The sequence below is a fragment of the Aptenodytes patagonicus genome, chromosome 1 (assembly GCF_965638725.1).
Source record: "Aptenodytes patagonicus chromosome 1, bAptPat1.pri.cur, whole genome shotgun sequence".
Taxonomy (NCBI): domain Eukaryota; kingdom Metazoa; phylum Chordata; class Aves; order Sphenisciformes; family Spheniscidae; genus Aptenodytes; species Aptenodytes patagonicus.
Genome location: NC_134949.1, coordinates 26,104,703 through 26,132,576, shown reverse-complemented (window position 1 = coordinate 26,132,576; position 27,874 = coordinate 26,104,703). Strand labels below are relative to the sequence as shown.

Here is a 27,874-nt window from a genome sequence, read left to right as displayed (position 1 = left end):
GCCGCCTCAGCCTCAGCGGAACGCCCGGAGGGAGGCGCGGCCGCCGCAGTGCACGGCGGCACATGTAGTTTCCCGCCGCCTCGCCGCGCACAGACTACATTTCCCGTGAAGCCGCGGGGGAGAGCGCGAGCCACGGTATGCGTCAGCGGCGCGGGCAGCCAATTGCGGCGCGGCCGGAGCGAGCGCCGTCAGCCGCCAATGTTGTTTTCGCTGAGTCGAGCTGCTGGTGTTGTTGGCGGCGGCGCCATATTGGAAGGGACGAGCCCCCGTTAGCGAGAAGCCCCTTGGCGCTGGCCCGGCCGCCGCCATGCTGTATCTGGAGGACTATCTGGAGAGTGAGTGTGTGCGGGACGCGGGTGCCGGGCGGCCGGGCACGGCCGGTGGAGGGGAGCCGGGGGGGAGCCGCGGCGAAGAGGCGGCGCCCCCCTCCCCCACGGCGGTGAGTGACTGACTGACTGGCTCCCTCCCTTCTCTCCCCGCTCCCCCGCCCCTCCGTGTCCCCGCAGTGATCGAGCAGCTTCCCATGGATCTGCGCGACAGGTTCACCGAGATGCGCGAGATGGACCTGCAGGTGCAGAGTACGTGAGTCCCGCCCCCTCCGCCTCTGCCCGCCCCCTCCCCTCCCCGCGCCCCAGCGCCCGCCCAGCCGCCCCGCGCCCCGCCCCGCCAGCGGGGGGCGGCCGCGGGCGGCGGCTCGGTCGCCGCGCCGCGCCCCGCCGCAGGGCGCGGGCCCGCGGTGTGGGGAGGAGGGAGGGGGAGGCGGAGGAGGGAAGGAGGGGGCGAAGCGGCGGCTCCGCCGCCGGGGCGCTCCGACCTGTGTGGGCGGCTCCGCTCCGCTCCCCGCCGCCGACCCGCGCGCTGGCCCGGGGCGTTCGCGCCCTTTCCCCACCCTGCGCCCGGCTCTCGGGCAGCGCCGCTCCGGTGCGGCGGGGGCCGCGGCGCGGGGCCGGGCGCGTCTCGTCGGCACCGGGCGCCTGGCGTCGTCTCCTGCGGGCCGGCGGTGCGGGCGCGGGGCGGCGGGCGCTGGTGCGGCTGCGGGAGGCGGCGCTGCGGAGGCCCGCCGCCGTGCGGGGAGCCGCCGGGACGCAGCGAGGGGCGGGGCGCGCTCGCCTGGCGCCGTGTCAGCGAGCGGCGCCGAGCCGCGGCCCCGCCGAGCCCCCCCACCCCGCTCCGGGCCCGCCCCGGCCCCCGCCCGTGGCCCGCGGTTGAGTCTCGGCCCATGTAGGACCTTACAGGAGCGTCGCTCCTGGGCTTGTGCTGCTCCCAAAGGCATTTTCGGTGGCACGTCCCAAACTCTTTAGATTTTTGATCCCTAAGAGCAGTGATGGTGGTTTGGAACATGAGTTATGTCCCACTCCTTCAGCAGGTAGCGGCATGCTGTCTCTGAAACATTCCAGCCAGCTCCCCTCGTAATAGCATATGTGAAGGCGCTTTTTTGCTTAGCCTCTTGTGCCCTAGCTGACACGTAACCAAATACACAGTTTGGTTTAGGTTTCTTTGTAGATTGCTTTGTATATCCCTGCTTATATCCTGATATAATCCACTGCCCTATGCTGTTTTCAGGATGCATTGCCTTTTCATCTTTTCTAATGCAATCTCATCTGGGACTTAGGTGTCCCGTAACACCCAGTTAGGTGTTGCTGTCATTTAACACACAATTAATATGTTCATCTATAACTGTGATGCAGTTAATGAAACTTACTGCACAAAAGATGAGAGGAATCATCCATACAGAAGGGTCAGACTATTGTAAAGAAGAGTGAGAGAAAGGGCAAGGGTTGAAATAACAAGTGAATGCCATACAGGAATACAAAATACTATGTGGGAGCACAGTTCTTAAAAACAATAGTTTAACCTATAGTACTTGGAAGTGAGGTCTCAGGCCTTCCCTTGGATATTTACTTTAATGGACCCAGAAGGTCTGTTTAACAGCCTTTATGACACATGTTGAACTGGCTATAGGACTTTTTTGTATACTATGGGCTAAGTGCTGTCTTGGGTTCAGTGCTTAAAGCTGTGGGAACAGAGCAACGGCTCCTTATGGGAGATAACACCTCTGAAGTAACTATCACTAGGGAGCACCAGGAGAGGGAGTGAGCAGCTCACTGACATAGGTACTTCTGAGTAAGTTCACAAATTTCACTTCTATGTAGCAGGGAGGCAAAGAAGCTAGGAGTGTTTTTGAAGTGTGTATCAGAACTGAGCCAAGGTTGCAGTAGTGTCATTTCCTCTTCTTTAACTGGAAGTGGCAAATAACTCTCTATATAGTATTAGTGGAAGTAGCAAATAACACTGAATATTGTATACTAAGACCAACCTTAGGCCCAGAGAAAAATTCTCTCGGACCTTGGTACTTCTGTAATTCTTGCACAATGAGTGACAAAGCATCCAAACACATTTACAAAACTTCTGGACTAGCATCTCTTCAACATCAGTTGCCAAACTGCCCGCTGAATACTACATGCAAACTTGGAGGTTGTTCTTGTGCTGTGACATAGTGACTTGCTGTGAAGATTCAGTGTCTCTGAAGTACTTGAAAACAGTACTGTGATGAGTGATGCTGTCCCAGAAACCTACATGAGTTTTAATTCAGAAATAACTGTGCTGCTGTGTTTTAGAGTCAATGTTGACTTTATATTCTGCCCTATTTGGACCACATGGACTTCTAATGCGGCAGGTGCTGCTGTTTGTTGTTGGAAGAAATAATAAACAGCTGTACCTACTGTATGTCCTGATAAGGCTGCTGTGGGAAAAGTGAAGACCGTGTGAGTTGTGACTTGACTCTTGAGCCTTAACTGAGCTCCACATGGAGCATAAAATGTGTTTCTCTATTTAAGTTCAAATCATGGATTATCAGGCCTCCGTGGTAAAATGTCAAGCTCTGGAAAAAGGCCTCTCTTCTAGTAGAATTTCTGGCAACTTTATTGGGAAATCTGATCTAAGAAATTAGTATCTCAGAATATAGTATCACAGTTGGATTAAAAAGGTGGGGGGGAGAAAAGGTGTGGGGACTTGAGTGTACCAGAGAGAACTTTTCATACAATTTAATAGATCTGACCTGCATTCCCCTTTGCCATTTCTGCCCTTTCAGGAGAGACCAAGTTTCTGTGGAAGTTTTCCCGTATGCAGTTTCACACAGACTGATACGTGTCCTCAATAAAAAGTAAAGAGGGAAGATTTTTTTTTTTCTTTTCATGTCTATGGAGCCATTAGAATAATTATCACCTAGCTGTTTGCACTCTGGGAATAGGAGATAGAACATTTTGTCTGTTGGCTTTATGGACCAAACTATAGTAATTTGGTCAAAAACCAAAGCTTTTAGAAGCCTCCACATAAAGTGTGTGCTGCTTGCTTGCTGCTCAGGCTTCTTAATCTTCTCCCTGAATAACATAGTGCAAGTGGAAAATGCTCATTGTACAGATTCTCCCATCTTTAACCTGTTATACACCAAAACTGTTAGACTGCTTTGTTTGTCTGGGTCTAAATGAAGTTGATGTGAGCCTGTGTCACAACTGTTTGGGCGCTCTGTCCGGTCAGTTGTTAGGTTCCTGTTGGTTTTGATGCTGGACGTTCCCAGCATAGGGAAAATCAATGAATGTTTTTGATCATTTAGTATGAATGATTTTTGGTTATTTACGTGAACAGTTCTAGTTGTGAATTTTCACAGAGTGAGAAAACCTTTGGGCTCCATTGGATTTGATGAGTTAATCATACTTGGGGATTCATGAGTTCCTTAAACTAGTTAATTCACTTTTTTGGGGGGTAAGAGATGATGGCCATCATGTGATCCAGTTTTAATGGTGGTTTCTGGAAAGTATCTTAAGTGTTTTACACCCAGAGCCTGAAGTCTGTAGGTAGTTGGTGCATTGTCACGTTTAATTTGAAACTGCTATCTGGACAGTATCGCTGAGAGTGCTGTGAAAAAATTTTCAGTACTATTATCTATCCGGCGACTAGCAAGGCTGTCAAAGCTAGTTTGACTGACGCAGCTGCGTGTTTTTGGAAATATGCAAGCTGTTGCATGCACAAGTGTCCAGCCGTTGAAATAGTAAACTCAGTGCTTTTTTTTTTTTTTTTTGAAGGAGGGTGGAGGGAAAGGGAAGGGAATCCCTGTTCCTGTCTCAATAAACAATGAAACAAATAACTTGTAGTTGACATTTTCATTTCTTATGATAGTTAATGTTAGAGAATTGGTGGCTTTAATTTTTCCCTTACAGTATTTCTCAACTTCATGTAAGTGAGAATCCTGTCCAAATAGTATTTCATCAGTGCATTTACCCCTTAGTGCTACCCTTTGGGGGTGGGGGGAGTAACTTTGTGAGTGCTTTCAATTTGCTCTCACCCTTCCTAGCATACAGTGGAGAGGGCCTTGACTTAAAGGCGGTGACTTGACTCTTCAGTTGCTCTACCTTTTTGAGGCACTAATTTTTTCAATTATTTGGTTTTGTATTTGACTATTTCTCTTAGGAGAACATTTTGTTTCCTGCTCAGTTTGTAACTGGCTGGAATGTTCCAAAGTCAGCAGTCTAGAGCCCTGGGTGAGGAGTTTGGGTCGTGCTTTAAGTCACTACCACTGCTCTTAGGGACAAAAAACCTTTAGAACTTGGAGTCCTGCCTGTCCCATGCTGGAGAGCACAAGAACCTTGCTGAGAATCCTACCAGAATGCAATTCTGCTTCTTGGAAATTAAGGTAAATATTTCCCTCCTCTGTCCACTGTCACTTGGTTGTTTTGTTTTTTTTGTTGTTTTTTTTCCTCTCTAATAGTTTGCACCTCAGTCCTGTCAACTTTGTTTAAGAAAAAAAATCCACCTTATTTCATAATGTTTGTATACATGAGAAGGTAACATTTATCTTAATCTTTTCCTGTGCTACAGATGCAATGGATCAGCTTGAGCAGAGGGTAAATGAATTTTTTATGAACGCAAAGAAAAACAAACCTGAATGGAGAGAAGAACAAATGACATCAATCAAAAAAGTAAGGATATCACAGGAGTGGGTCACATTTTTCTTTTGCAAACGAAGATAACCTTAGGAAAAAATAGCTTGTGATTGATGGAGACTTAAGCGTTCAGAACTGTGACTTCCCTTGGGCTTTCACAGAGATGGATAGAACTACCTAGGAGGAGAAAAATGACTGAAAGGTTTCTTTGATGAAGTATTTCTCTCAAGTTTTGCCCAGTATTTGGTAGCATTTTAAAAATTATGATCCTGAAATGGTGAGGAAACCAGGTACTAAATTTTCAGCTCAGACTTTTTGTTTCTGCTTGTGTGACATGACGCTGCATAAGTTAATTGGCTTTCTTTTAGAGGATATTTTTCAAGCTTAGCTTCAGCATTTCCTGTGATTCTGCCTATGTCCTTGTGTATGTTATACATATGGTATATGTAGCTTTAGGGAGGGAGGAATAAGAAGATGGATTTGTTTTGTTTTATCCTTCAACACTCGGGCATTGGTGGTGGTATTGTTAGCAAGGTAGTCCATCATTTTGTCAGAAGAAACTCCTTTCTAGTCTCCTACGCTTGCTACTTCAGCCAAGTAGTACTTATTTGGCCAAGGGGTTTTTTTTCCTTAATTAATACAAATAGATTTCTATATTTAAAAAAAGAAGTCGTCAAAGCTCTGATTTCACTAGAGTAAATGAAAAATTTGCTTTTGACTTTAGTTGGACCAAAATTCCGAGTAGTTTTTGCCTAAGCAAGATACTCTTCAGTGGAAATTGAGACTAAAAAGGCACTTAAACCTGTTTAATTCTAGAGTAATAACATGAGTTATATACATGTGTTTTAAAATAATTTAAACTATAAAATATATACATCATTATCTCTATTTAACTACAGTGCTGGAAAGGCCTCCCCTCACAGTACCATTTAGCATCATTTTGAAGGGTAGTAGCATCTGCAGTGGTCCTAAAGTTCCACACAAAGTAAAAGGCATCATCTCATTTTGAGTCCATAACCTTATGCTGTGTAATATAAAATAAATCCAAGACTGTTTCTATTCTTGTAGCATTTCTTGCAGAAATCTAAATATCACTGTAGGAGGAAGTGTCCACATCTTGTAGTTTGGCTTTTTCTAAGGCACAAACAATAAATTGATGTGTAATACATCTCTCATCTAAAGTTTAGCTGGTTGTTGTTTACAGTAGAGTTTCACAGTCCTTCTGAAAACTGACTTGAATTTCTCCTTTTAACTTACATTTTGTGCTGGATAACAATAGTTTAAAATGACTGAAATTAATTCAGTTACATTCATAATTAAAAAAAAAAATTTCTTTATAACAGGATTATTATAAGGCTCTGGAAGATGCAGATGAAAAAGTGCAACTGGCTAATCAAATATATGATTTGGTAAGTAGACAGAAGGCTTGTGGTGAATTACCTAAATTTATGCCCAAAGGAGTTCTAAACATTTTGATAAGCACTACAACTGTGCTACCCATACTGTTATGTCAGCTACATAAAGATATTTTTGCTGGTGAAAGAAACATTTAATATTTTATTGACTTTTAAGATTTTTTTTGCTTTGGGTAGTATCACTTAAATACAGAACGTGCAGAAATAATTTAGAAATCCTGAGGTTTTCATGCATGTTGATTTTGTCTGAGTTATTTTTTTCTGAAAAGAGACCACGAGCAAGTTACTTGTCCTTATAGCATGTGGATTTTGAATTTTAAGTATATTTATTTTACGTTTTCTCAGAGAACAGAACCTGCGAGTCAGACTGCACTAAAATATAGTAGACACAAACCAAGTATTTCTTGTCTGCTTTAGTTCCACTTCAACTAACCAAAAGTTAGTTCCAAAAGTTGGAACTTACGCCCTCTCTTTTGGTTAGCTGGTAACCTGTTCAATTTTTAATAGTTTAGAGATAGGTACAGTATTGTGCTGTATGACTCCAGATGAGGAAAGCTTTGGAACGTAGTGTTTCTTTCCATGATATTAAGTTTAATTTTTTTTAAGGTAATTTTCAATACCCAAGAGCACGTCATACTTTACTCAAACGCACAGGACTCTTTACATTTTCAGTTTAGAGACCCTTCTACTCAATACTTAAGCTTACCCATGTGTATAGTGGCATACAAATTGCAATTCAGTAAACTTGCAATTTCCCCATGCAGCCCAACCTCTTCTAAAGTGCATGTCATGTACTGTTCTTTCTCTTCCCCTTTCTATACCCATACCCACAACACCCCCAAGTCCTTTTAATCTTTTTTCTCAAAAGAAACACTTAACATTGCATCTTGGAACATTGCCTAAAGTAAGAGGAGGATTTCTAGCTGCTGAGCCATTATGCAGCCTTATTGTACCCTGTGATTGACTGCACAGCTTAGGAGCAACAGGACTATTTTGGTGTTAATTCTAGTATCTCTGCTGAGTTAGGGAAATGTAGGTGACCGAGAAGTTATGCTTCTGTGTGGTTTTATATGTGCTTAGTGCTGCATGACAGAGAATTGCTGGAAGGGAAATATTTAGCAAGCCTGAGAATACGGGTGTAGACATTCATGTTCCAGAACTGGATGCTATTTATTGTTGCTTTGTCTCAAAAACAGGTAGACCGTCATTTGAGAAAATTGGACCAGGAACTCGCTAAATTTAAAATGGAACTTGAAGCAGATAATGCTGGAATTACAGAAATATTAGAGAGAAGTAAGTATGCACGATTTTCTTTAAGAACCTGACAGAATTTCTGTCAATTTGCAAAATTAAATTATCATAAATTTGTTAGTGGCCTGCAGTATTTCCACTTGTTCCAAAATTGTGTTTTGACCCGCATACTTTTCATCGGTCAGCAATTCTCAAATTTTAGTTTCAACCTCCATTTTTACCAGTGAAGTCAAAATACAACTAAGTAATTAGAATAGATTTTTTTCCACACAACTGTTGCACTAGTGAATTGCTACAGTAAGGTACAGAATTCCTTAAACCTGTTTTTAATGACTGTAGATATTCAGACAAGTACTTCAGCCTAAGCTTGCCACTTACCCAGTTGAAAGCGTACCATTTCTTACTTGAATTGATTGCCACCAAATTGAGGAGGGTCATTATTTTAGTTATAGGTGTGGAATGTCAAGTAAAACTAGGTACTTGGTGATTTTCTTTTTTTAAAGGGGAGAGGATGGTTGTTTTGTAATGGGGTAGTGAGGGAGAAGCATTTTGGGTAAGAAACCTGCATGCTTAACAAATACAGCAATGCTAGTATTCAGAATGTGGAAAAAAAAAAATAATGGGACAGCTTTTTGGCCAACCTGGTATAGAAGAATCTGACCTTTCTGTACGCATCAGCATTTAGACATCAAGTTCAAATGCGATTATGATAAATTTCAAAGTTGATTTAACTACTGTGATTATGGAGCTAAGAGGCAGTGGCTGCCCTTCATATCGAAGGACAGTGAAAAGTAGCCTAAATCACTTGAGGAGATTAGGAATAAATATTCTTTCTTTGAACTTCGTGTGGCTTTGTCATAAAAGCTGGGAGTTTTTGGATATTTTATTTGTAATTGCTATTACAAATAACAGGCACAAAAAGAAAACTGCAAAGTAAGTGCTTTTGATGAACTAGCAACTACAGAAAAGGACTAGCTTATTTTAGTTGGAATCCCAGCTGCAGTTTTAAGATGTGATACTGCCTTCGGTCGAGCCATGTGTTTGGTGAGGTAGGTAGGTAGAATTTCAAGAACTCAAAATAGAAATGTACCGGGCCACATGCTGCATCTTTAAGGTTTGGGGTTTTGGGGTTTGTTTTGGTTTTTTTTAATAAAGTGAAAAGTAGAAGCCTCTTAACATTTTTAGCTTTCAGAGTAAATACATATTGTTGAGGTTCCGCCAGAGGGCAGCCTTTGGACTAGTTCATAATGTGATTAATGTTAGCTCAGCCAAAATATCTCCTTATGCTTTGAACCTCTTCTAGAATAATTGTCTCTAAACTTCTGTAATACACTCATGTACTTTTTGAAAGCACTGAAAAAGAGGGAAAGAAATGTTGAAGCTGCAGATTTTAAAAAATGAATGTGAATTCCTTTCTTGAATTGTCTTCTGTATAAATGTAAGTTGGTAGGTATTGCAGCTTGTTCAAAATCTTTTTGCCAAAGATTGATACACAAACTGTTGTATATTGTTCTAATGGAAATTGACGATCAAAGTCTCTCCTATGCTGCGATCCTTTAGCCTCCTATTACAAGAAATGTTGTTCTTAGACATAGACTTGCATTTGTGCCCCCCCACCTGCTGAATGTTAGATTATCTTGAAAGACGTTGCTAGTGCTTGTGTGTTTTGACTCGATGTGACAAGATGGACTCAGTGGGACAAGATGCCTCGTTAATACAGTTTACCTGTTACAGTTTTCTTTTAAATTCATATTGGTGTAGATTGTCAGTACTTCCTGGTGTAGCATTCTCCAACCATCACTGGCTTGTGTGCAACTCATTTGAATAAGTGGCTTGTTGAGGGCAATGTTGTTTGTTCTCCTTGCTGGCCTTGATTTTAACTGCTTGATTTCAACAGCTGAACAGCAGCAGTCACTAATTTTTATTTTAAAACTGTTCTTCTCACTGGCTTCTGGTTGTACTACAGGAAGGGTTTCAACTCTAGCAAAAATCCTTCTGATTAAAATAAATATAACTACATAGTGATTTGGTTAATATTATAAAGATTCATTTAGTATCTAGAAGTCAAAAACATGCCAATGATGACTGAAATTTTCCTATCCTTTTTACCTCCCTCTTAGGGTCTCTGGAGCTGGATACACCATCACAGCCTGTGAATAACCATCACGCCCATTCTCACACTCCAGTAGAGAGTAAGTATTTGAGACTCAAAAACATGTCCACTTTTTATGTTTCCTTATTTTTTGTTGAGTAGTATTAGGAAAAAAAATGTTCAGAACTTTTTTCTTTTTCTCCAAACACTGGGGGGGGAGAAGGCATAATGCAATGATAATAATGTCTATTCAGAAGAAGTGCAAGATTGAAATAATAAGGTTTTGCTGGTGGGAATTAGTTCGAAGTGCTGTTTTATTATCTCTAGTTATAGTTTGACTTTCAAGCTGAAAAGGTTTTTGCATTTAAGTTCCTTCATTTGTTTCATTTAGAAAGGAAACACAATCCATCTTCTCACCACAGTACAACAGATCATGTTCCTGAAAAGAAGTTTAAATCTGAAGCTCTTCTATCTACCCTGACTTCAGATGCTTCTAAAGAAAATACACCAGGTAATCTTAAATGTCTTGCATTTTATTGCTTTTTTTAATCGGAAGAAGAGAAACCCAATTATATTTGTGAGTTACTGTCTTTTGAAATCAGAGGCTCATACCCTTTCCTCTGGGATTTTCAGTCATTTGAAACATGAGAAATTGCAGGCATTGTTACTCATCTGTGTTGTCCATGAAGCGCATCGGCTTTGTTGTCATGTAACAGCTGCATGTTGGCTGTTGCTTTTTATTTACACTGCTTGGAAGAAGATAACAGTACAGTTTCATTCAGCCAGTAGTAGAAATATAAGAGATCAATGCAATGTTATTTTGGGAAAAAGAAACGCATGCAACATTTACCAAAGTAAGGGGAAAAGAATTTTCACACTTTCTGTTTTAAGGGGTGGACTGACGTAGCATTCGGTTACAATGAAATAAAATTCTTTCATGTGTTGTCTATTTCAAAAGAGGTGAGAAGTCTTTTTGAGTAGTGAATAAAAAAAACCCCCACAACTTTCTGCCCATTTTCAAAATTAGGGTGTTTCATGAGTTTCTTTTCTGAAAATAAAAGATTGTGAGAGGTTATAGTAAGTAAACTACCTTACGTTTTGGAATTTAGTGGTGTTCATCAATTTTAAGTAGTCTCCCTCACACCCATTTTACTTTTCTTTTGAAGGAACTTCACATGAAGTGGCAAGTAAAATGTAACTATGTTTGAGAAGCTGTCAGTCTGTAGATGGCCATGGAAATCTGTGTTGCATTAAAACTGTGATTTGTGGTTTTTAGAATTAAGGTTGTTAAAAGTTTTACTTCAGAAACAGTATAGGTGTACGGTCAAATTCTTACTCTCTTGATGGTTACAGTAGTCAGCATAATTTCAATGGAGATTGGGTTTATATAGACATAGCAGCTGCATCTGTTTGATAGCTGAATATGATAGTGAGGACTGCCTTTCTAAAAGGATTCCTTGCACATGAGGATAGGTGGAGAACAAACTTTTTTTTTCTTAAGCCAATACTGGTTCTCTCAAATGACCTTTTAAACTTTTTTCCAAATGATCAGACTGCTCTGATGCATAAACGGAGTTCCTACTCTTTCACTGGTTGTCATATATAACTCTTCTTAAAATGCAAAGGAATTTAGTTTCATTTTGAATTTCATAAATGTGTTCTGTTCATCAAGGGTGTCGAAACAGTAATTCATCATCCTCTTCAAACAATGCATACAATACAAACTCTTCTCAACCATTGGCATCATATAACCTGGGCTCATTATCTTCAGGATCCGGGGCCGGTGCAATTACCATGGCAGCAGCTCAAGCAGTGCAAGCCACAGCGCAGGTAATGTCAAAACATTCTTGTTGTTCTGCCATCTACTGTTGCTTAAGAAGAAAGACTAGTGATTTTTTTTTTTTTTTTTTAAATCTGAATTCCCATGTTCACTTTCAGCTGACATGATTGTTCTCGTATTATCATTTTTGTTTATATGCTACAGTTTCATCCTGTAAAACTTGTATAAAGGGACAGCTTGTTTTCTAGTTTTCATGTGGGATATTCTTACACCTTTTTACCACTTACTATACATCATTTTGTTAACAGGGTAACTAATGAACTTGTGCAAATAATTAGCAGTTAGCAGCCGAGTATCTCTTCTGTAAGAGCTCTACTGTGTAATCTGATACAATACCAGTATTCCTTTTAGATGAAGGAAGGAAGACGAACATCCAGTCTAAAAGCCAGCTATGAAGCATTTAAGAACAATGATTTTCAGCTTGGAAGAGAATTTTCGTTATCCAGAGATTCAACTGGATATTCATCATCAGCTCTGGCATCTACATTAACACAGACATTAAGTTCATCAACCACAGATTCACGAAGTGGCAGAAAAAGCAAGTAGGTTTTCTTACTTGTTGACTGCAATTATAGCTTTTAAGACAGCTAAGCTTTCTTTTAAAGGTCGTGGGCCATATTAGAAATACTTCATATTTAATATCTAGGAAGGGGGATCAGCAGAAGGTAGTTATTGCCTGCTGGCCTTTTTTTGTTCAGGGCTTTCTTCTTTTGTCGTCTCACTTTTTTTTCCTTGAAGCAAACTCACTCCAAGGTTTTAAATAAATGTCTTGATTTGCTTTTTCATCTGTGATATAGTCTAGTTTCTTCCCTCATTTTTCTGTGTTCTGGAGAGAAGGTTTGGCTTAACAGCAAATGTTGGGAATTACTATGCTTTTGTAGATGGTTTTGAAATAATCTGGAGATCTGCTTCGTGCCATTTCACAAATAATCACAACACTTTCTGATGGCTGGCCTTCTAGGACAGGAAACAGAATGAATTTTATTTCTGATTAAAATGACATTTAAAACCATTTTAAACAACACAGTGTCATGACACATTGTGACAGCAATCACAAGTTTTACTTGAAAAGGGTTTGTCTCAGAATGCCTGTCCTTTTAAACTGACTTGCGTGGCTTTCTTCATATAAATTTGTGTTTGTTCACAGCTCTGTTAATAATTTTATCTTAGAAGCATTTTTCATCTATGGATATCTTGGGTGTCAGATCTGACCTATAAGCAAAAGCATAGAATTTGTATTCTAGCACTGTTCCTGTGGAGTGATTGGTGATGCTTGAGTGGAGATTAACAGAATCAGTCATCTTCAAAACACAGCTATCTATTCTACATGACGTATGACATTATTTATATGCAAATTCCTGTTTTATTGGTAACATAATTTTTATGGGGACTTTACACCAAGGCTGTTGATGGAAAATTTTGTGAAGAAAAACATTGATTAAAGCCATTTGGCAGTTTAAAGCTGTTAAATTCCATTGATTAGAATAGCTTGCCTTGCTATTGGTAAGCTGGTAAGACTTGTTTCCTTTTCCAAAGAGCATTCAGTGTGTCCATTTCGGTTCTTGAAATTGTTGAATGATGTTTTGGGATTTACATACTGCGGTATTTCAGAGCGGAAAAAAGTACTTGTTGTGTGATCCTTTCACTTGGCAGGAAATGAATGTAAATTATGATACGCTTTTTTTTTGTTTTTTAAGAAACAACAACAAATCCTCAAGTCAGCAGTCTTCATCCTCTTCCTCTTCTTCGTCTCTGTCATCATGTTCTTCTTCATCTGCACTGGCACAAGAACTGTCCCAGCAAACAGCAGTAATACCAGAGTCTGATTCTAATAGCCAGGTTGACTGGACCTATGATCCAAATGAGCCACGTTACTGCATTTGTAATCAGGTAAGGATGGCTTCCAACCTGAAATATAACTAGAGCTGCTGTTTTGCTGTAGTTGAACTCCCTTCTCTGATTGCTAATTTAAAAGCATTCTATTTGCAGTCTTGAAATTCTGATCTGTTTTTATTTACTTACTGGTGATACGAATAATGAACTCAACTGCTGAAGCTAAAAACAAGCAAGTTTTCCAGTGATGTGACGTACCTGCAGAGTTTTAAATCTTTTAATGAAGACTTCAGGAATAATTAAATTAAAAACTGAACAGGTTCACAATGAATTTAGTTAAAATTTTAAGTTAGTAAGGAATTTGCCTGGTCTCTCCTACTTTCCTTTAAAAGAACAAACTAACCCCCCACAAAAACAAAACCGAAAAAACCAACAACAAAAAACTAGTTTTCTTAAAGCTATCTGGAAACTTGAGAGACTGAATGACAACATGAGAAACTTTTATTTAAAAATGCTTGTTCTTATTTTAAACATTTTTAAGAGTGTTGGCTTTTTTTAGAGTTTATAGAATTCTGTAATTCTCCTGAAAGTATTGGATTGTTTCAAATAAAGTGCTTGAAATTGTCATGTATACAAGGGAAGTGCCAGGCATCAATATAATCCTGAAAACTGGGCTGATAATATACTGAGCCCTGTTATTTAGACCAAGACGTGCTTCGTTCAGGTTTTGAATGCTGAACTTTCTCATCCAACCTGAAGTATGCAGAAGTATCTTTTATTTGCATAAAAAATACTTGAAAATCAACTTGCTGTGAACATGTTCTTTGGGTTGCGCAAAAGAAAAATCAAAATATTGTTGCTGCTGTTAATGGAAAAATTCCTCAGAGGAAGAAACTTGAACTTTAGCCCTTTGAAAATGTGATTGCTTTTAATTAGTAAAATAATTATTAATAAGGGTTTGTTTTTTTAATTTACTAGGTGTCCTATGGTGAAATGGTAGGCTGTGATAACCAAGATGTAAGTAACAAAGTTCAAAAGGTTCATGAGACGCTTGTGCATGTAACTATTGCTTGCAGGAGTTACTTTTCTTTAGAGTTGGTTTTAGAGTAGAGTTTTTTAGAGCAACGTGCATATGAGTTGAACTGTTCTTCAGGAAACTTGTCGTCATCTGTCCCCACAGTCAGGTTCTTTTAGAAGGCTTCACTCTTTACTGGGAAGGTTTGATATCTTTGAAATGCCCTTTATTTCTGGGAACTTTTAGCCTATGTCACTACTAATATCAGTTGTCCCCTTCAAATAAAAAAAAATTTAAAAGAACAGTTGAATGTCATCATGTACTTACTGAGATACTACATTTAAACAGAAGTGAGCGATAAGATTACTTGTATGTCACTTAGTGTTGTCAAACTAAGTATTTGGAAGCACAACATACTTCTTTTGCTCTGTTATGTGAGTCCAAATATGACACCTAGAATTTTTATCACTTTCCTTAGTCTATTGAGTGTATGTTAGGGACCGAGATCCTCCTCTCTTCTTGTTTTGTCCCGTGAGTTTGTGTGAAACGCAGAATCTATGCTTTTTACTCATGCTTCATTTTCATAGAATTCTATTTGTGATAGGTGTTTCGAAAAAAAACAAAATCCCAAACCCTCTCTTTAACTCTGGTTTTTATAGTGCCCTATTGAGTGGTTCCACTATGGATGTGTTGGACTGACAGAAGCACCGAAAGGTAAATGGTACTGTCCACAGTGTACGGCTGCAATGAAGAGAAGAGGCAGTAGACATAAATAAGTTTCTTCATCTGGAAAACAAATTACATACTAAAGGTTTTATAGAGGACTTGGGTGGGGGAGGAACCCCCACCACACTTCCTTGCAACCACTTAAGGGTTAACATAGCAGTCATAAGATCTTGAACTATTGATTTTGCTAGTCGTGTTTTAATATTGTAAGTGAATTATTTATGCACATTGATGTGCTACAGATACTATTCCAGTGAGCCTTGGATTGTTCCAGTGGCCAACATATGCAGACATTTGTACTATCAAACCATTTTCTCTAAGCAGTGGGCATTCTACAATTACTCAATCTTCAAAAAATTCCGATAAGTCAAGATTTTAAATGTATGTTTTATATTCAACAGATATATTCTGCTGCATGTACTGTACTCCAGAGCTGTTATGTAACACTATGTATATAAATGGTGCAAAAAGTCAGTGCTTCTGAAAAAAAAAAAAAAAGAGACAATGGTTTTTAAAATGCCTTTATAGCTTTGGTTCTTTATGAAACTTAATTCAGCAGGCTGAAGAAAATGGTTCTTGTATACAGCGGGCTGTTGTCCTCTAGGGTACTTGAGTATGTAAAAACAAAAAAAATGCTGTAGAATAAAACAAACTTGTGCCATTAGTCTTTATATGTTTCTGCTCCGGAGAAGGCGCAGGCCATAAGAGGAAAAAAAGGTGTTAAAGTGATGATAAATTTTTATACCAAATGTGTTTATTTTTTTGTGCAAGTAATCCTTTAAATTTGAATTGTATTAGGTGTTAAAATAAAACAACCTCAACTCCGCAGATCAATGTTTTCTGTACATTTGTCAAAAAAAGGCTCGTCCCTGAAGTGGTTTCAGAAGAGTGTAGCTAAGTTTGCATAAGAAATTGCTTTACATGACCCATGTGAAGGATCGTTGTACAGGAGGACATTTCTCTGGTGGGTGGATAACGAATGCATATATAGGCAAATGCCGAAATACCATTTGCTTTGATGTCTCTGCCTCCAGACCGGTCAGTGGCACCTGCTTAAATGGGCACGAAAGTTCTGTTTTCCATGTGGTTAAGAAAAAAAATCCCTACCATGTATCCACAGGCAGGATTGCCTTCCTATTTGCATGGCACGGATGGAAATAGGAAGAGTAGAAGAAAACCATGGTAAATGTGTCTTGCAGCTGCCGTACTCCTTCCTGGACAGTGGTTTTCATGTAAAAACCAACACACGGTTCAGGAAAGAAGCAAGGGAGAAATTGTTCGTCCTGCTGTAGAATCCCTAGGGTAACAGGGAGGATCATGTTAGGAAGCCTAAATGCAGGCCCATGAGTGGTTGGGTCTGCGAGCTGTACATGTAGTAGCACAGGATCAGAAAACTGATCTTTAAATTAGACCCTTGACCATGAATATAATGGAAAGATTTTCTATATTTTTTTCCCCACTTGCTTATTTTGGACATAGTTTGTAGATTTCCTTTCACTGACAATTTCCTTTTGTTGTTTCTGTAAGGCTCTTTTCGTGCAGCAGCACCGAACAGAAACAAGATTATTACTCCCTTTTTCTTCTTCCTCCTTCCTTCCACTGCTAAAAAAATACAGTTTCCCTTTGGAATGAAGATTTTACTTTAGCACTGGGTTGCTCTTTGGGCTGTCAGGCTGGAAGATCATGACCGTGGTAGCTTTCCAAACCCACGCAGAGGAGGAGAAAAGAGGGAGAGGAGAAAAGAGGGAGAGAAGCAGTGTTTCAGTGCATGACTATGCAAACAGTGTCAAGGAAATATAAAGAGTTAGGCTCATTAGTAATAGGAGTATGTGCAGAAAATGCAGGTTTTATCTAAATGAAAATGAAACCAGGCTTCTGTCACAACATTTATTTAAAAATGAAAAAAGTAGGCATTTTAAATTCATAAACTGGGTAAAAGTAGATGCATAAGAAGGAAAATGTGATTATGGGTGATAAATAGACTTTGGTAAAAGACTAGAATAGAAATTGGTGAAAATAAACAGCAAAGAGCAGTGTAACTAAGGTTCCATTAAAACTGGGAACTGAACCCACTATGTATGTATTTCTGTGGAAATCTCAGTCTAAAAAAACACTTGAGGACTAGAATATCTGGTTTTAAGTGAGGCTGTTGAGACCACAGAGATAACAAACTATTTGTTCTGTTGGAAGCTGGTGCCATGCTATGAATTGAAGTCAAATAAGCAACAGGTAATCTAGACTCCCCTTGGACTGAATGTCTCAGTCTCTAGGGCTAAGTCAGTCAGTCACAGAATCACAGAATGGTTTGGGTTGGAAAGGACTTTAAAGATCATCTACTTCCACCTCCCCGCCATGGGCAGGGACACCTTCCACTACACCAGGTTGCTCAAAGCCCCAGCCAACCTGGCCTTGAACACTTCCAGGGATGGGGCATCACAGCTTCTCTGGGCAACCTGTTCCAGTGCCTCACCGCCCTCATAGTGAAGAATTTCTTCCCTATATCTAACCTAAATCTACCCTCTTTCAGTTTAAGGCTGTTACCCTTCGTCCTATCGCTATACTCCCTGATAAAGACTCCCTCCCCATCTCTCCTGTAGGCCCCCTTCAGGTACTGGAAGGCTGCAATAAGGTCTCCCCGGAGCCTTCTCTTCTCTAGGCTGAACAACCCCAACTGTCTCGGCCTGTCTTCACAGGAGAGGTGCTCCAGCCCCCTGATCATCTTTGTGGCCCTCCTCTGGACTTACTGCAGCAGGTCCATGTCCTTATGTTGGGGGCCCCAGAGCTGGACGCAGGACTCCAGGTGGGGTCTCACCAGAGCGGAGTAGAGGGGCAGAATCCCCTCCCTCGACCTGCTGGCCACGCTTCTTTTGATGCAGCCCAGGATACTGTTGGCTTTCTGGGCTGCGAGCGCACATTGCTGGGTCATGTTGAGCTTCTCATCAACCAACACCCCCAAGTCCTTCTCCTCACGGCTGTTCTCAATCCATTCTCTGCCCAGCTTGTATTTGTGCTTGGGATTGCCCCGACCCAGGTGCAGGACCTTGCCCTTGGCCTTGTTGAACCTCATGAGGTTTGCATGGGCCCACCTCTCAAGCCTGTCAAGGTCCCTCTGGATGGCATCCCTTCCCTCCAGCGCGTCGACCGCACCACACAGCTTGGTGTAGTTGGCAAACTTGCTGAGGGTGCACTCGATCCCACTGTCCATGTCGCCGACAAAGATGTTAAACAGCGCCGGTCCCAATACCAACCCCTGAGGAATGCCACTCGTCACTGGTTTCCACCTGGACATTGAGCCACTGAGTGCGACCATCTAGCCAATTCCTTATCCACCAAGTGGTCCATCCATCAAATCCATGTCTCTCCAATTCAGAGACAAGGATGTCGTGCAGGACAGTGTCAAATGCTTTGCACAAGCCCAGGTAGATGACACCAGTTGCTCTTCCCTTATCCACCAACGCTGTAACCCTGTCATAGAAGGCCACCAAATTCATCAGGCACGATTTGCCCTTAGTGAAGCCATGATGGCTGTCACCAATAACCTCCTTATTTTCCATGTGCCACAGCTTCCAGGAGGATCTGTTCCACGATCTTGCCAGGCACAGAGGTGAGACTGACTGGCCTGTAGTTCCCCAGCTCTTCCTTTTTTCCCTTTTTAAAAATGGGGGTTATGTTTCCCCTTTTCCAGTCAGTGGGAACTTCACTGGACTGCCACGGCTTCTCAAATACGATGGATAGTGGCTTAGCAGCTTCATCCACCAGTTCCTTCAGGACCTGTGGATGCATCTCGTCAGGTCCCATGGACTTCTGCACCTTCAGGTGCCTTGGTCTCGAACCTGATTTGAGAATTGAGAATTAAGAATTGAGAATTAAGACCATATATAGCAAAATCCCTCACTCTGGTGGTAATCATACGTAAGATGGTGCAGAGACTGCAAATTCAAATAAAAATTTCATTTTTTAGTGTGAGCATTGGTTCACTGTTTCATTGGACAATATAAATTATTTTTTCATGGAGGAGCTAGTTAAGAGAACTCTTACAAGGCAAAAACTTACCTTTGTCTACTTTAGTATTTTGTGTCTAAGTTAAGAAAAGAGAAATGGACAAACATGAAAAATGCGGGAAAAAATGCAATACCTAAGTCAAAGACGTAGAACAATAAAACCTGTACGTGCTTTTGTTCTGTTTTCTTCTAAACAGGAAGCCTGTGAGAGAAGCTTAAGGCTCAGTGGGTCACTACAGTATAAAAGCAGTGAGTAGTGTGAGTAGTTACATATTGGCAGAGTCCTCGCCTCATGGTCAGTAGAGTTCTTGGAAGCTTCACTGAGTAGACGGAGGCCAGGTTGATGTAGTCTACATAAAGGTGTTTAGACAGGGTCTTTCATTAAAGTTGCTTTAAAAAAACAGTGATGCGCTGGTTGAAGAGTGGAGGTCCCTTAATGTTACATGGCTGTTTGCGAAATAGAGTAATAAAGAGTAAAGGAATAAATTACCAATATTCCCAACACGGAGAGGCTGCTAAAGGAGTCCAACAGGACTCTGCTGCTCAGCAGGTATGTAACACATCAGTTAAAGAGGGGTAAATAGTAACATAATGTTTGCACTTACATCGAGTTCTCAAAAATAACAAAAATGGAAAGTGTTAAAAGTAGCAGAACAATCTCACGATACTGAGTGTCTGATAAAATGGAAGATGTAATTCAACATTTGCTAAAATAATGTAAGTATAAAATTATATATAAAATAATACTTAATTTTTAATTTACCTGCAGCTGGGGCCTCTGAAGTAGCTATTGCTATGTAGGAAAGTGATTTTGGAGTTATCTAGGTAATTCTATGGAAACATCAGCTCATTGCTCAGCAGTGGGTCAGGCAAGTGCTAAGAATGACTCGGTAGGCGATAAAGAATACAACAAAACAGTTTCACACTGTGTAAATTGACGGTGCAGTTAGGTCTTAACGTAGTGTAAAATTCTGGTCTGCTCTGCTGCAAAAACGTAGCAAAACTAGGAAAGGCTCAAAGAGGAGGATCAAAGTAGTCAAAGCCGTGTAATGACAACACATCTGAGAAGCAGCTGAATTGCCTGGGACTCTTCTGGCTGGGAAAGAGGAGGCTCAGTAAGGGTGTAACAGGGATCTGTACGTTCAGGAGTGCTGTGGAAAAGGTGTGTCTTTTGATAGAAGAAGTAGTAGGGAGGTAGCCGGTCCAAAATGAAAAAAAAGCAGCATTTTTTCACACATGGCATGCATAAATTGTACAACTGGCCATATAGCTTACGTGGGTGTAAAAAGTGACTGGGACGTTAGTGGAAGCAAAGCCCACGGAGGCATAAAATGCAGCAGTAACACATCTGGATCAAAAACTCACTAAAGACTGATCACTAGAAATTAAGAGGGTTTGTGACTAGGGAAGTGTTCCTGGATGCCTGTGACAGTCCTGCAATCCTCTGGCATACACCACTGAACGCTGTTTGATACGAGATGCTAGGTTAGGTCACCCTTTGGCACTATGCAGTACAGCTGGTTTTAGTTTCATCTCAATGCTCTAGCATTTGGGTGAATTTTTAGGATGAGGAGGTATTTGTAGTACCACAAACTGAGAAGCAATGTGCTAAACACCATAACAGTACAAAAAGTGGTCTTTGCCTTGTAAACTGTGTTGTCTGTTTGCGTTGTGAAGAAGTAACGTTTTTTTCTCAGCTGTAGGTTTTATTTATTCTAGGTCTGAAATGAAAGAGGAAATACATTTATGCTTCCTGCTCTGAAAATCCTGCTAGGTTGTCTCGCTGAATAGCACAGAATAATTTGCATTCTTGTCTTCTTTATTGAACTTTGCAAAATGTTGTTCAACCACGCGCAGTAAAGATGAGAAATTCTGAGGTTTGTTTTCCCCTTTCTGTTCCCCCTCGCCAGGGGGGTACTTTCCACTGCAAGCTGGCTTTTCTTGGCAAGTTTTTTCACCTCCCACCTCATCCTGCTGGAATGTCTGGACCGTGCACTTTTCTTGTTCAATAGAAGTGACAGGTGACAGAAGGAGGACCCAGGTGGCCTTCACCTTGACAGCAGAGGGTTCAGTTTTGCACTTGCACTAAAAATCTCTGAGCAGCAGGATTGCAAGAGGGATAAAGGTCTGACTTTTTACACTCTCTTAGGGGTATACATGAATAACTCAGGTTAGGCCACGCTGTATGAACACTGTCTCTGCAGTTTTGCTACTCTTCCCAGGATTGCCTAAAATACTCTGAGAATAATGTAACTAAAACAAGAACATCACTCTTCATCACATCTATACCAAGCTACAGTAATATTCCTCTAGCACTTTCAAATCCATATCTTGCTTTTATACTCATATGATATTCTATGAAGACAAGCAACAGCTTTTTCTTTGAGATATATCTTGTATTTAGGAGCTATCTGAGCATGCAAAAGTTGTCAACAAGTTGCATGATTACCTACAGACTTGTGCTTGCATACATCACACCTTATACTTTATAATAATAATAGTTTCCTACATTATTTCATATAAAGTCTTTATTATAAACATGACTTTAACTGTTTGCTAACTGTATTCTCTTTGTCTACTGAAAAAAAATAACCCTGAAGGTATTGAAAAAAACCCCTAGCATACTACAACCAGAGTAGAGAAATACTTGCCTCATGGCTGTAGAAGAAATCTACCTAATGCACTAGAAAATGACAAACAATGTTAGGATCCACAGCTGTTTTAACATTTTTGAAGTGCTTATACTTGTACAGTGTACCTTATATTATGAAAATTTCTGAGTGTTGTGACTGCTCTGTTCCTTTGTAAATATTTATTCAGCAATGCCATATACATTGAGTCAAATCTGTATGCCCACATTTATGAAACTGGCTACTGCCAATTAAGAAAAGTTTCACTGAAGTTTAAGAGTATAAAGAGGGGATTCTTAAACAAAATAAAGGAGATGCAGTTGTTCAGCTACAATTTGTATACTTCTCATAAAAATAACAAAATTTGGGGGAACCCTAAGTATACTTTTGTTGCTGAACACAGATTTATTTATTAGGTTGACAGTTAACTTGGTTTTCCTAATTAGGGTTATACTAAGCCTTTCTTTACAGAAGAATAAGTAACAGTTATACTGTATTTGCACACATGAGAATTAGTGAAAGAAAAATAGGGGAGCAATGCGAAGATAATTTTATATTGTTTCCATCTGCGAAAGTGTGGCCCTGTGACTTCAAAGCAAGTTTTACTACTTCTTTTCATGAAAAGTCATGTGGGATAGATGTTTGGATAAACTTTGCAAGCATGAGTGTAGTTAAGTGCTGGAAGGGGTCAGTCAGGGAAGTGCTATGGAATTAGGGAATCCTTTCCTGTCAGAAGTACAGGAATATTTTTCCCTGTGTTGGTACAGGAAATGTTTTTTACAGCTCTGTTTTCTTTTATTCTGGTGAGACTGAAATTACACTGTTTCTGTGTGTGGGTAAAAATAAGTGCTCATCATATTTAAAGATTGTTTTAATAAATGTTCCATTATGTGGTTTGCTTGAAAAGGTGACAAGTTAGAGTGTTTCTGCTGTGATGAATGCATCTGGATATGGTATTCTTGACTTAAATTATTTAAAAATGTGTTTAATTTCTCTGTCGTGTTATTTGGGGCTAAATTAATCTCAGGCTTTTAAAGAAAGCACATTCTATAGATGGATGGATTAGTCAATAGTTGAATGAACTGACAACAAAGACGTGTTCCTTAGTCAGGTCTGGAAAATGTGATGGTTCTACAGTCAGTAGTATTTACCAACCCCTTATTTTAATTTAGGAAGATATACCATACATTTCCCAGGGATCTTCCTCATAGCCTAGTAACACTTGGAATGGCTAAGGAACTGAGGAATAAGCAGCAGTTATGCTAGGAGTTCTTTTAAAATTACCCTCAAAAATTAAAATTATGGGTTAATCATTTTAATCCAGAGTAGAAATTTTCTTAGACACTGACTTAAAGCATGCTTTTGCACACAGAAGTCCTGATTTCGGAAGTAACGATTACCTTTGAGAGCGTCACAGTTTTGCCCACCTCTTCTATAACATCGTTGGTTGCTCTTGTAAGACATAGACACAATCTAAAATATGCACTGGGAAAACATCTCAGTGAAGTTATAGCCCAGGACAAGAAAACTAAAGATGATTCTCAAAAACGAAAAAGAGAAAAAAAATCCAACTTTAAGGTGTTTTGGTTAGTATCTCCATTAAAGTTCAAGATTTACCAACTCTAAAGTACTTTTCATTTTGAAAGTTCTTTCCAAACACTCACCTACAGCTATTTACTTAAAGACTTCTGTCAAGAGGGTGAAAGGAATGTACTGGGAATGTCTCTTTATGGAGGCTGACAAGCCTTTTAATAGAAAAGATTCTAAGTAAGTTTTCCTTTTCCCTACTCTTTAAATCTTAAGCAGTAATATTTAAACTCATGAAAGGAAGGAAACATCTAAAGATATTGTTTGTAATTACATCAACGCATTATAAAACTGTAACCTGATTTCATATTTGGCTAATGATGGCATGATTTTAAATCCACCCCAAATACTCTCTGTAATTCTCTTTCTAAAGTCTATTTTAAAACAAGTAAATTAGCTATCAGCCTTCTATACATTTTATTAATTTTCTGTGTTGGCACTACCTGGTTTTACTTTACTTTCCAAAACAAATAGTCTCTTCAGTACGCTTTAGTTTTAAAAGTGCATCAAAACATAGTTATATGCAAAAAGTGATTGATTTAAAATTATTAATAAGATATTATTCAGCTACTTCATACTGTATTTCAGAGGGATTCTGGTTTGGTTATATTTTGGTTATATTTTAATTTTTGCAAAATCAAATCCTAAGAACATCTACATCTGCCTCTAGTCATAGTGTTACCGTAAGTCGGCAGATGAAGAACTCTCTAAGACTCAATTTGGAGTTTTAGAAAGCAGGCATTCTTTATTGCGGCACCGGGTGCCAGGTGGAATTTCCACAAATCAAGCACACCTATGTCGAGATCACCGTTACATTTCCACACAAAAATTACAAGGTAGTACACTCCCAGTTGCAATGATTGGTTAGTGATTTACATATAATTATAATATCTGTCGTGTCATTCTCTTCTGTTACTACGCGTGCGCAGGGGAAGGGTCTTCACCTGGGCAAGGGTCTTCTTGACCTGTGGGTGTGTTTTTCAGTATTATAATGAAGGCAGTTCACTTCAGGACACCTTAAAAGTAAGTTTTGTTGCCAAGTTGGCCAGCTAGATATCTACCTTGCCAGGTTGTCAAATAACTCATCCTATATATAATAGAACCTAGGGGCTCTGGTTATGGTCTAGAGGGTCCAGAGAATAGGGACTTCAAGTAACACAGCCTCAGATAACAAGTAACACAGCAACCCATACATAACACTAACATAGAGGCTAACTTCTTGAAATCAAGATGTTCTTATAGTTGATTATTTCACAACCAAACATAGAAAGATTCAGTAAAACTTAAGATAATCTTCAACAATAGAATATACCTCCATAATGAAAAAATATAACAAAACAACCCACAAAAGAGACAACCCCAAACAACCCAGTAGTCAGACAATGAACAAAAAGGCTTCTATTCACTTTTCAGCCCCTCTGGACAATTCCAATTAGGTGTGAAGTGTAGAAAATGACAGCAAAACATTTTAGATCTCTCAGACCTCAGAAATATCTTTCTTAAACCTTGCTTTTTCAACAGCCCCTTGCCTGGAATGCTAGTCTTACACATGACCCGTTTAATCAAAATGGTTAAGATCACCCACTGACAGAATGGTGTTCAGCTTCCTCCCAGCCGTATCACAGCGGTTCAGCATGACGTCCCTCCCTCAGTTTCGGCTTTCAGGCCACTTCCTCCCAGCCCAATGCAATAGCCATCAGGCGTGTTTTGAGCAAGCTGTGCAGTCCAACAGACCAGAGCTCAGAGGTGGCGTAGCGACTCCGCGTGGGGCAGGACACAAAGAACTCATCAGTCCGCGTGCCAGCTGCAATGGGGACTTTCTGTGCGGCCTCCTTCAGGTTATGTATTCTGGCCGCTTTGCTTTTGTTAGCTGTAAAAGTGGTTAAACTTAATTTTCAGTTTTACTTTTACAAATACCACGTGGTCTAGGTTGTCAAAAGTCAGTGCTTAAAAGATGTAATGTACTTAAGGGTATTTCTAAAGCAACTTCTGTGCCACAGTGGTTGCTGTTATCTTGTTCTGCTGTAATCATGCCACGGCAGCTGGACTCGTGAGAGAAACTGTATAGTTATAATCAGATTGATAAGTTCAGAAGTATACCATTATCTTTTTCTGCTTGTCCGTAAGAGCAACAAAACAGCATGTCTTGCACCTCCACATACTCTATTTGCTTGTACAATAATTTCTTATATACGTGCACAATATGTGAAGTGCCCCAGGTGACACATTTCTGTACTGGCTTATTGTATATTCTGGCAGCACCACAAGAATGCAACAAACTGGAATAAACTGTTATGTACTCTAGTATATATAATAATGGCTGGTCTTGATGAGGCTGGTTAGATGTATGGGTGCCTTGAGAGGCACAGGTGAGCATTTAGTCTACCTTTCTGTGTGATGTGGTTGTCTTAGAACTCTCGTTGCTAACAGAGGAACTCTGTTAAACAAATACCCGTCAGTACAAAGACATTTGATACAAAAAAAATCAAGTTCTTGTTCTCTTGTGCCTAAAACACCCACATGTATGATCTCATCCACTGAAGTCAGTGGAGGCAACGATGTGGTTTAACTTGTACATTTGCATGGATATTTACTGTACTGGGGCTAACCAAAATTCAATGATCAAAATGTCTGAAATGATTGGCACCTGGAAAACTTGATCCAAAATTATAGAGCTTGTTTGCCAATTATGGCAGGCACACCGTCAGCGCAGACTAAATCATCTAGAGGACAACACAGAGACAGCTGTAGGTACCCGAGAGCATTGCACCCTTGCTTTATATGCATACAATAGAGGTAACACTAAACAATATTTTCTTGTTTGTAGGAGACTTCCATTTGTTTCCCTGATGCCAAAGAGCATCAGGGGACTGCTGAACCTCGGAGACACTGGGGTAGTCATTTAAAAGTCTGTGAGTGGTCTCAGCAAAGCAACCACTCTGCTAAAGGAAGAGAGGATGTTCTTGATCACAGGAGCAGTGAAGAGGAAGAAAGGCAGCCAAAGGTAATGGGACAGAAGAAAATATGGCTTAAGGAATTTAGAGAGTGAATTGGAAGATGAGCGTTTATGGAATGAGGAGTCTAGTTGTATTTTTCTTTTTCAGCTTCTGAAAGTTGGTTTATTTGAAACAGAGCTTGCTCCTGAACTTGAGGGCAACTGTATAAAAAAACTGGTGCTTGAGGATGACTCTAATGAATTTTCTGGTAACCTTGGCTTTCCTCATTTTCTGGACTGTTTTGGGTCCACTTGTGCCGTAGAACAAAAGGAGGAAAAAAAATAAACGCTCTACTAGTCTTGGCTACCTACATAGTGAGGCCAGGCTAAAGTGAAAAGGGAACATGGCAATGAAATAATTTAGTTTACACAAAAGAAGAGGAGAGACCTTGTGACAGGACCTGGGGGACTATGAAATTTCAATTCTATATTTGGGGTTTATTGGAACAGAAACAAGAACAATTAACTTAAACAAAAAGAACCCCAAAAAACCCAGAGAAAATGCAGAATGCTAAATGTTAGAAATAAAAGGGTTTGTAAATGCTTCTCTTCCCCCTGCTAAACACCCTTACAGACTGGGCCTTTCCTTCACATTTGTTGCTCTCGTTCCAGCAACTCCGTGACTGGCTTGCAAGCTTCACACATTCCCACTGTATAGGGAGCTATTTAGGACATGTCCTACTGTCACCCTGGAGGCCTGGCTGAGTGATCACTCCTTCCTCTTTGCAGTAGCCTCAAAACCGGTGTTCTTACCAATAGTTGTCCCTCTCCACCCTGCCTCCTTCTCGTGGAAGCTTTTCTGACCTGGTGCTGGGGATGGAGGGGAAGGGCCGGGCATGGGGAGGATGTCCCTGTACATGGAACAGTTGGTGAGCAATACAGATACCCTCCATCGCGAACATCATTTGAGCAGGCATCGAGTGGCTAGGATGGGGTCAATGACACTGGTATTCTTGGTTTCTTGCCACTCCCATTGGTCATTTCAACATACTTTCACCTGAATATAAGCAGCTAGGAAGAACTGCAAGAAAAATACTACTATCCAGCACATAAAGCGCATTCAGAGCCCTTCTGCAGGTACAAGGCAGTGAACAGCTCTGCTTGCAGAAGTGCGTGAGAAAGCAGAAAAGTATTTGTGCAAACACCTTTCAGGTAATAAATCCAGAGAACGTAACTGAAAAAAAGACAATAAGAAGGATCTAGATCACCTAGAAGAAGAGATTATTCACTGTGTTAAAAGCAAATGATTTTGAGAGAAGACAGAGCTGTCATTAGAAAAAGTTTGTAAGAAGAAAAAGGAAGACCTGAGAGTGGAAGTTCAAATGTTCTCACCTGAGGCGTGAAGAAGACAGGGACCAGCAAGATGCCAGAGAAGAGATGTGGACCATGACAAAATAAAATATTTACTTAAAATAAAAAGGAACACAAATGCTGTCAGAGGTCATAAGATATTTCAATTTGTTCCTGTTCTGCATACCTGAAGATATGCTGCAAGAACACGACATTTATCTGGGCATTACTTGATTATCACTGATTCTTATTCAGCTCT

The 27,874-nt window shown here is 40.4% G+C and overlaps 1 protein-coding gene across 3 annotated transcripts; it reads left to right on the top strand.

Annotated features, from left to right (window-relative positions):
- The first annotated feature begins 162 nt into the window (after nucleotides 1-162).
- On the top strand, nucleotides 163-15,940 carry ING3 (inhibitor of growth family member 3). Of its 3 annotated transcripts, none has more exons than XM_076330219.1 (12): nucleotides 163-335; nucleotides 507-578; nucleotides 4,876-4,976; nucleotides 6,284-6,349; nucleotides 7,552-7,648; nucleotides 9,727-9,798; nucleotides 10,090-10,209; nucleotides 11,470-11,528; nucleotides 11,890-12,080; nucleotides 13,236-13,428; nucleotides 14,350-14,388; nucleotides 15,046-15,940. In XM_076330219.1, exons 1-12 carry the CDS (start codon nucleotides 308-310, stop codon nucleotides 15,160-15,162), a joined length of 1,155 nt encoding a protein of 384 aa, XP_076186334.1. In that variant the 5' UTR covers nucleotides 163-307; the 3' UTR covers nucleotides 15,163-15,940. The 3 variants fall into 3 exon arrangements, with proteins under 3 accessions (XP_076186334.1, XP_076186325.1, XP_076186344.1); XM_076330210.1 differs by having other exon boundaries at nucleotides 11,371-11,528; XM_076330229.1 differs by lacking the exon at nucleotides 163-335 and adding an exon at nucleotides 4,584-4,690 and having other exon boundaries at nucleotides 531-578; nucleotides 11,371-11,528.
- Nucleotides 15,941-27,874: the final 11,934 nt, after the last annotated feature.

Bases quoted from the DNA above. Each gene is read 5' to 3' on its own strand.
- ING3 (XM_076330210.1), top strand. From the start codon at position 308: ATGCTGTATCTGGAGGACTATCTGGAGA. The intron at 336-506 runs GTGAGTGTGTGC...GTGTCCCCGCAG, and splicing joins TCTGGAGGACTATCTGGAGA to TGATCGAGCAGCTTCCCATG. The intron at 579-4,875 runs GTACGTGAGTCC...CCTGTGCTACAG, and splicing joins GATGGACCTGCAGGTGCAGA to ATGCAATGGATCAGCTTGAG.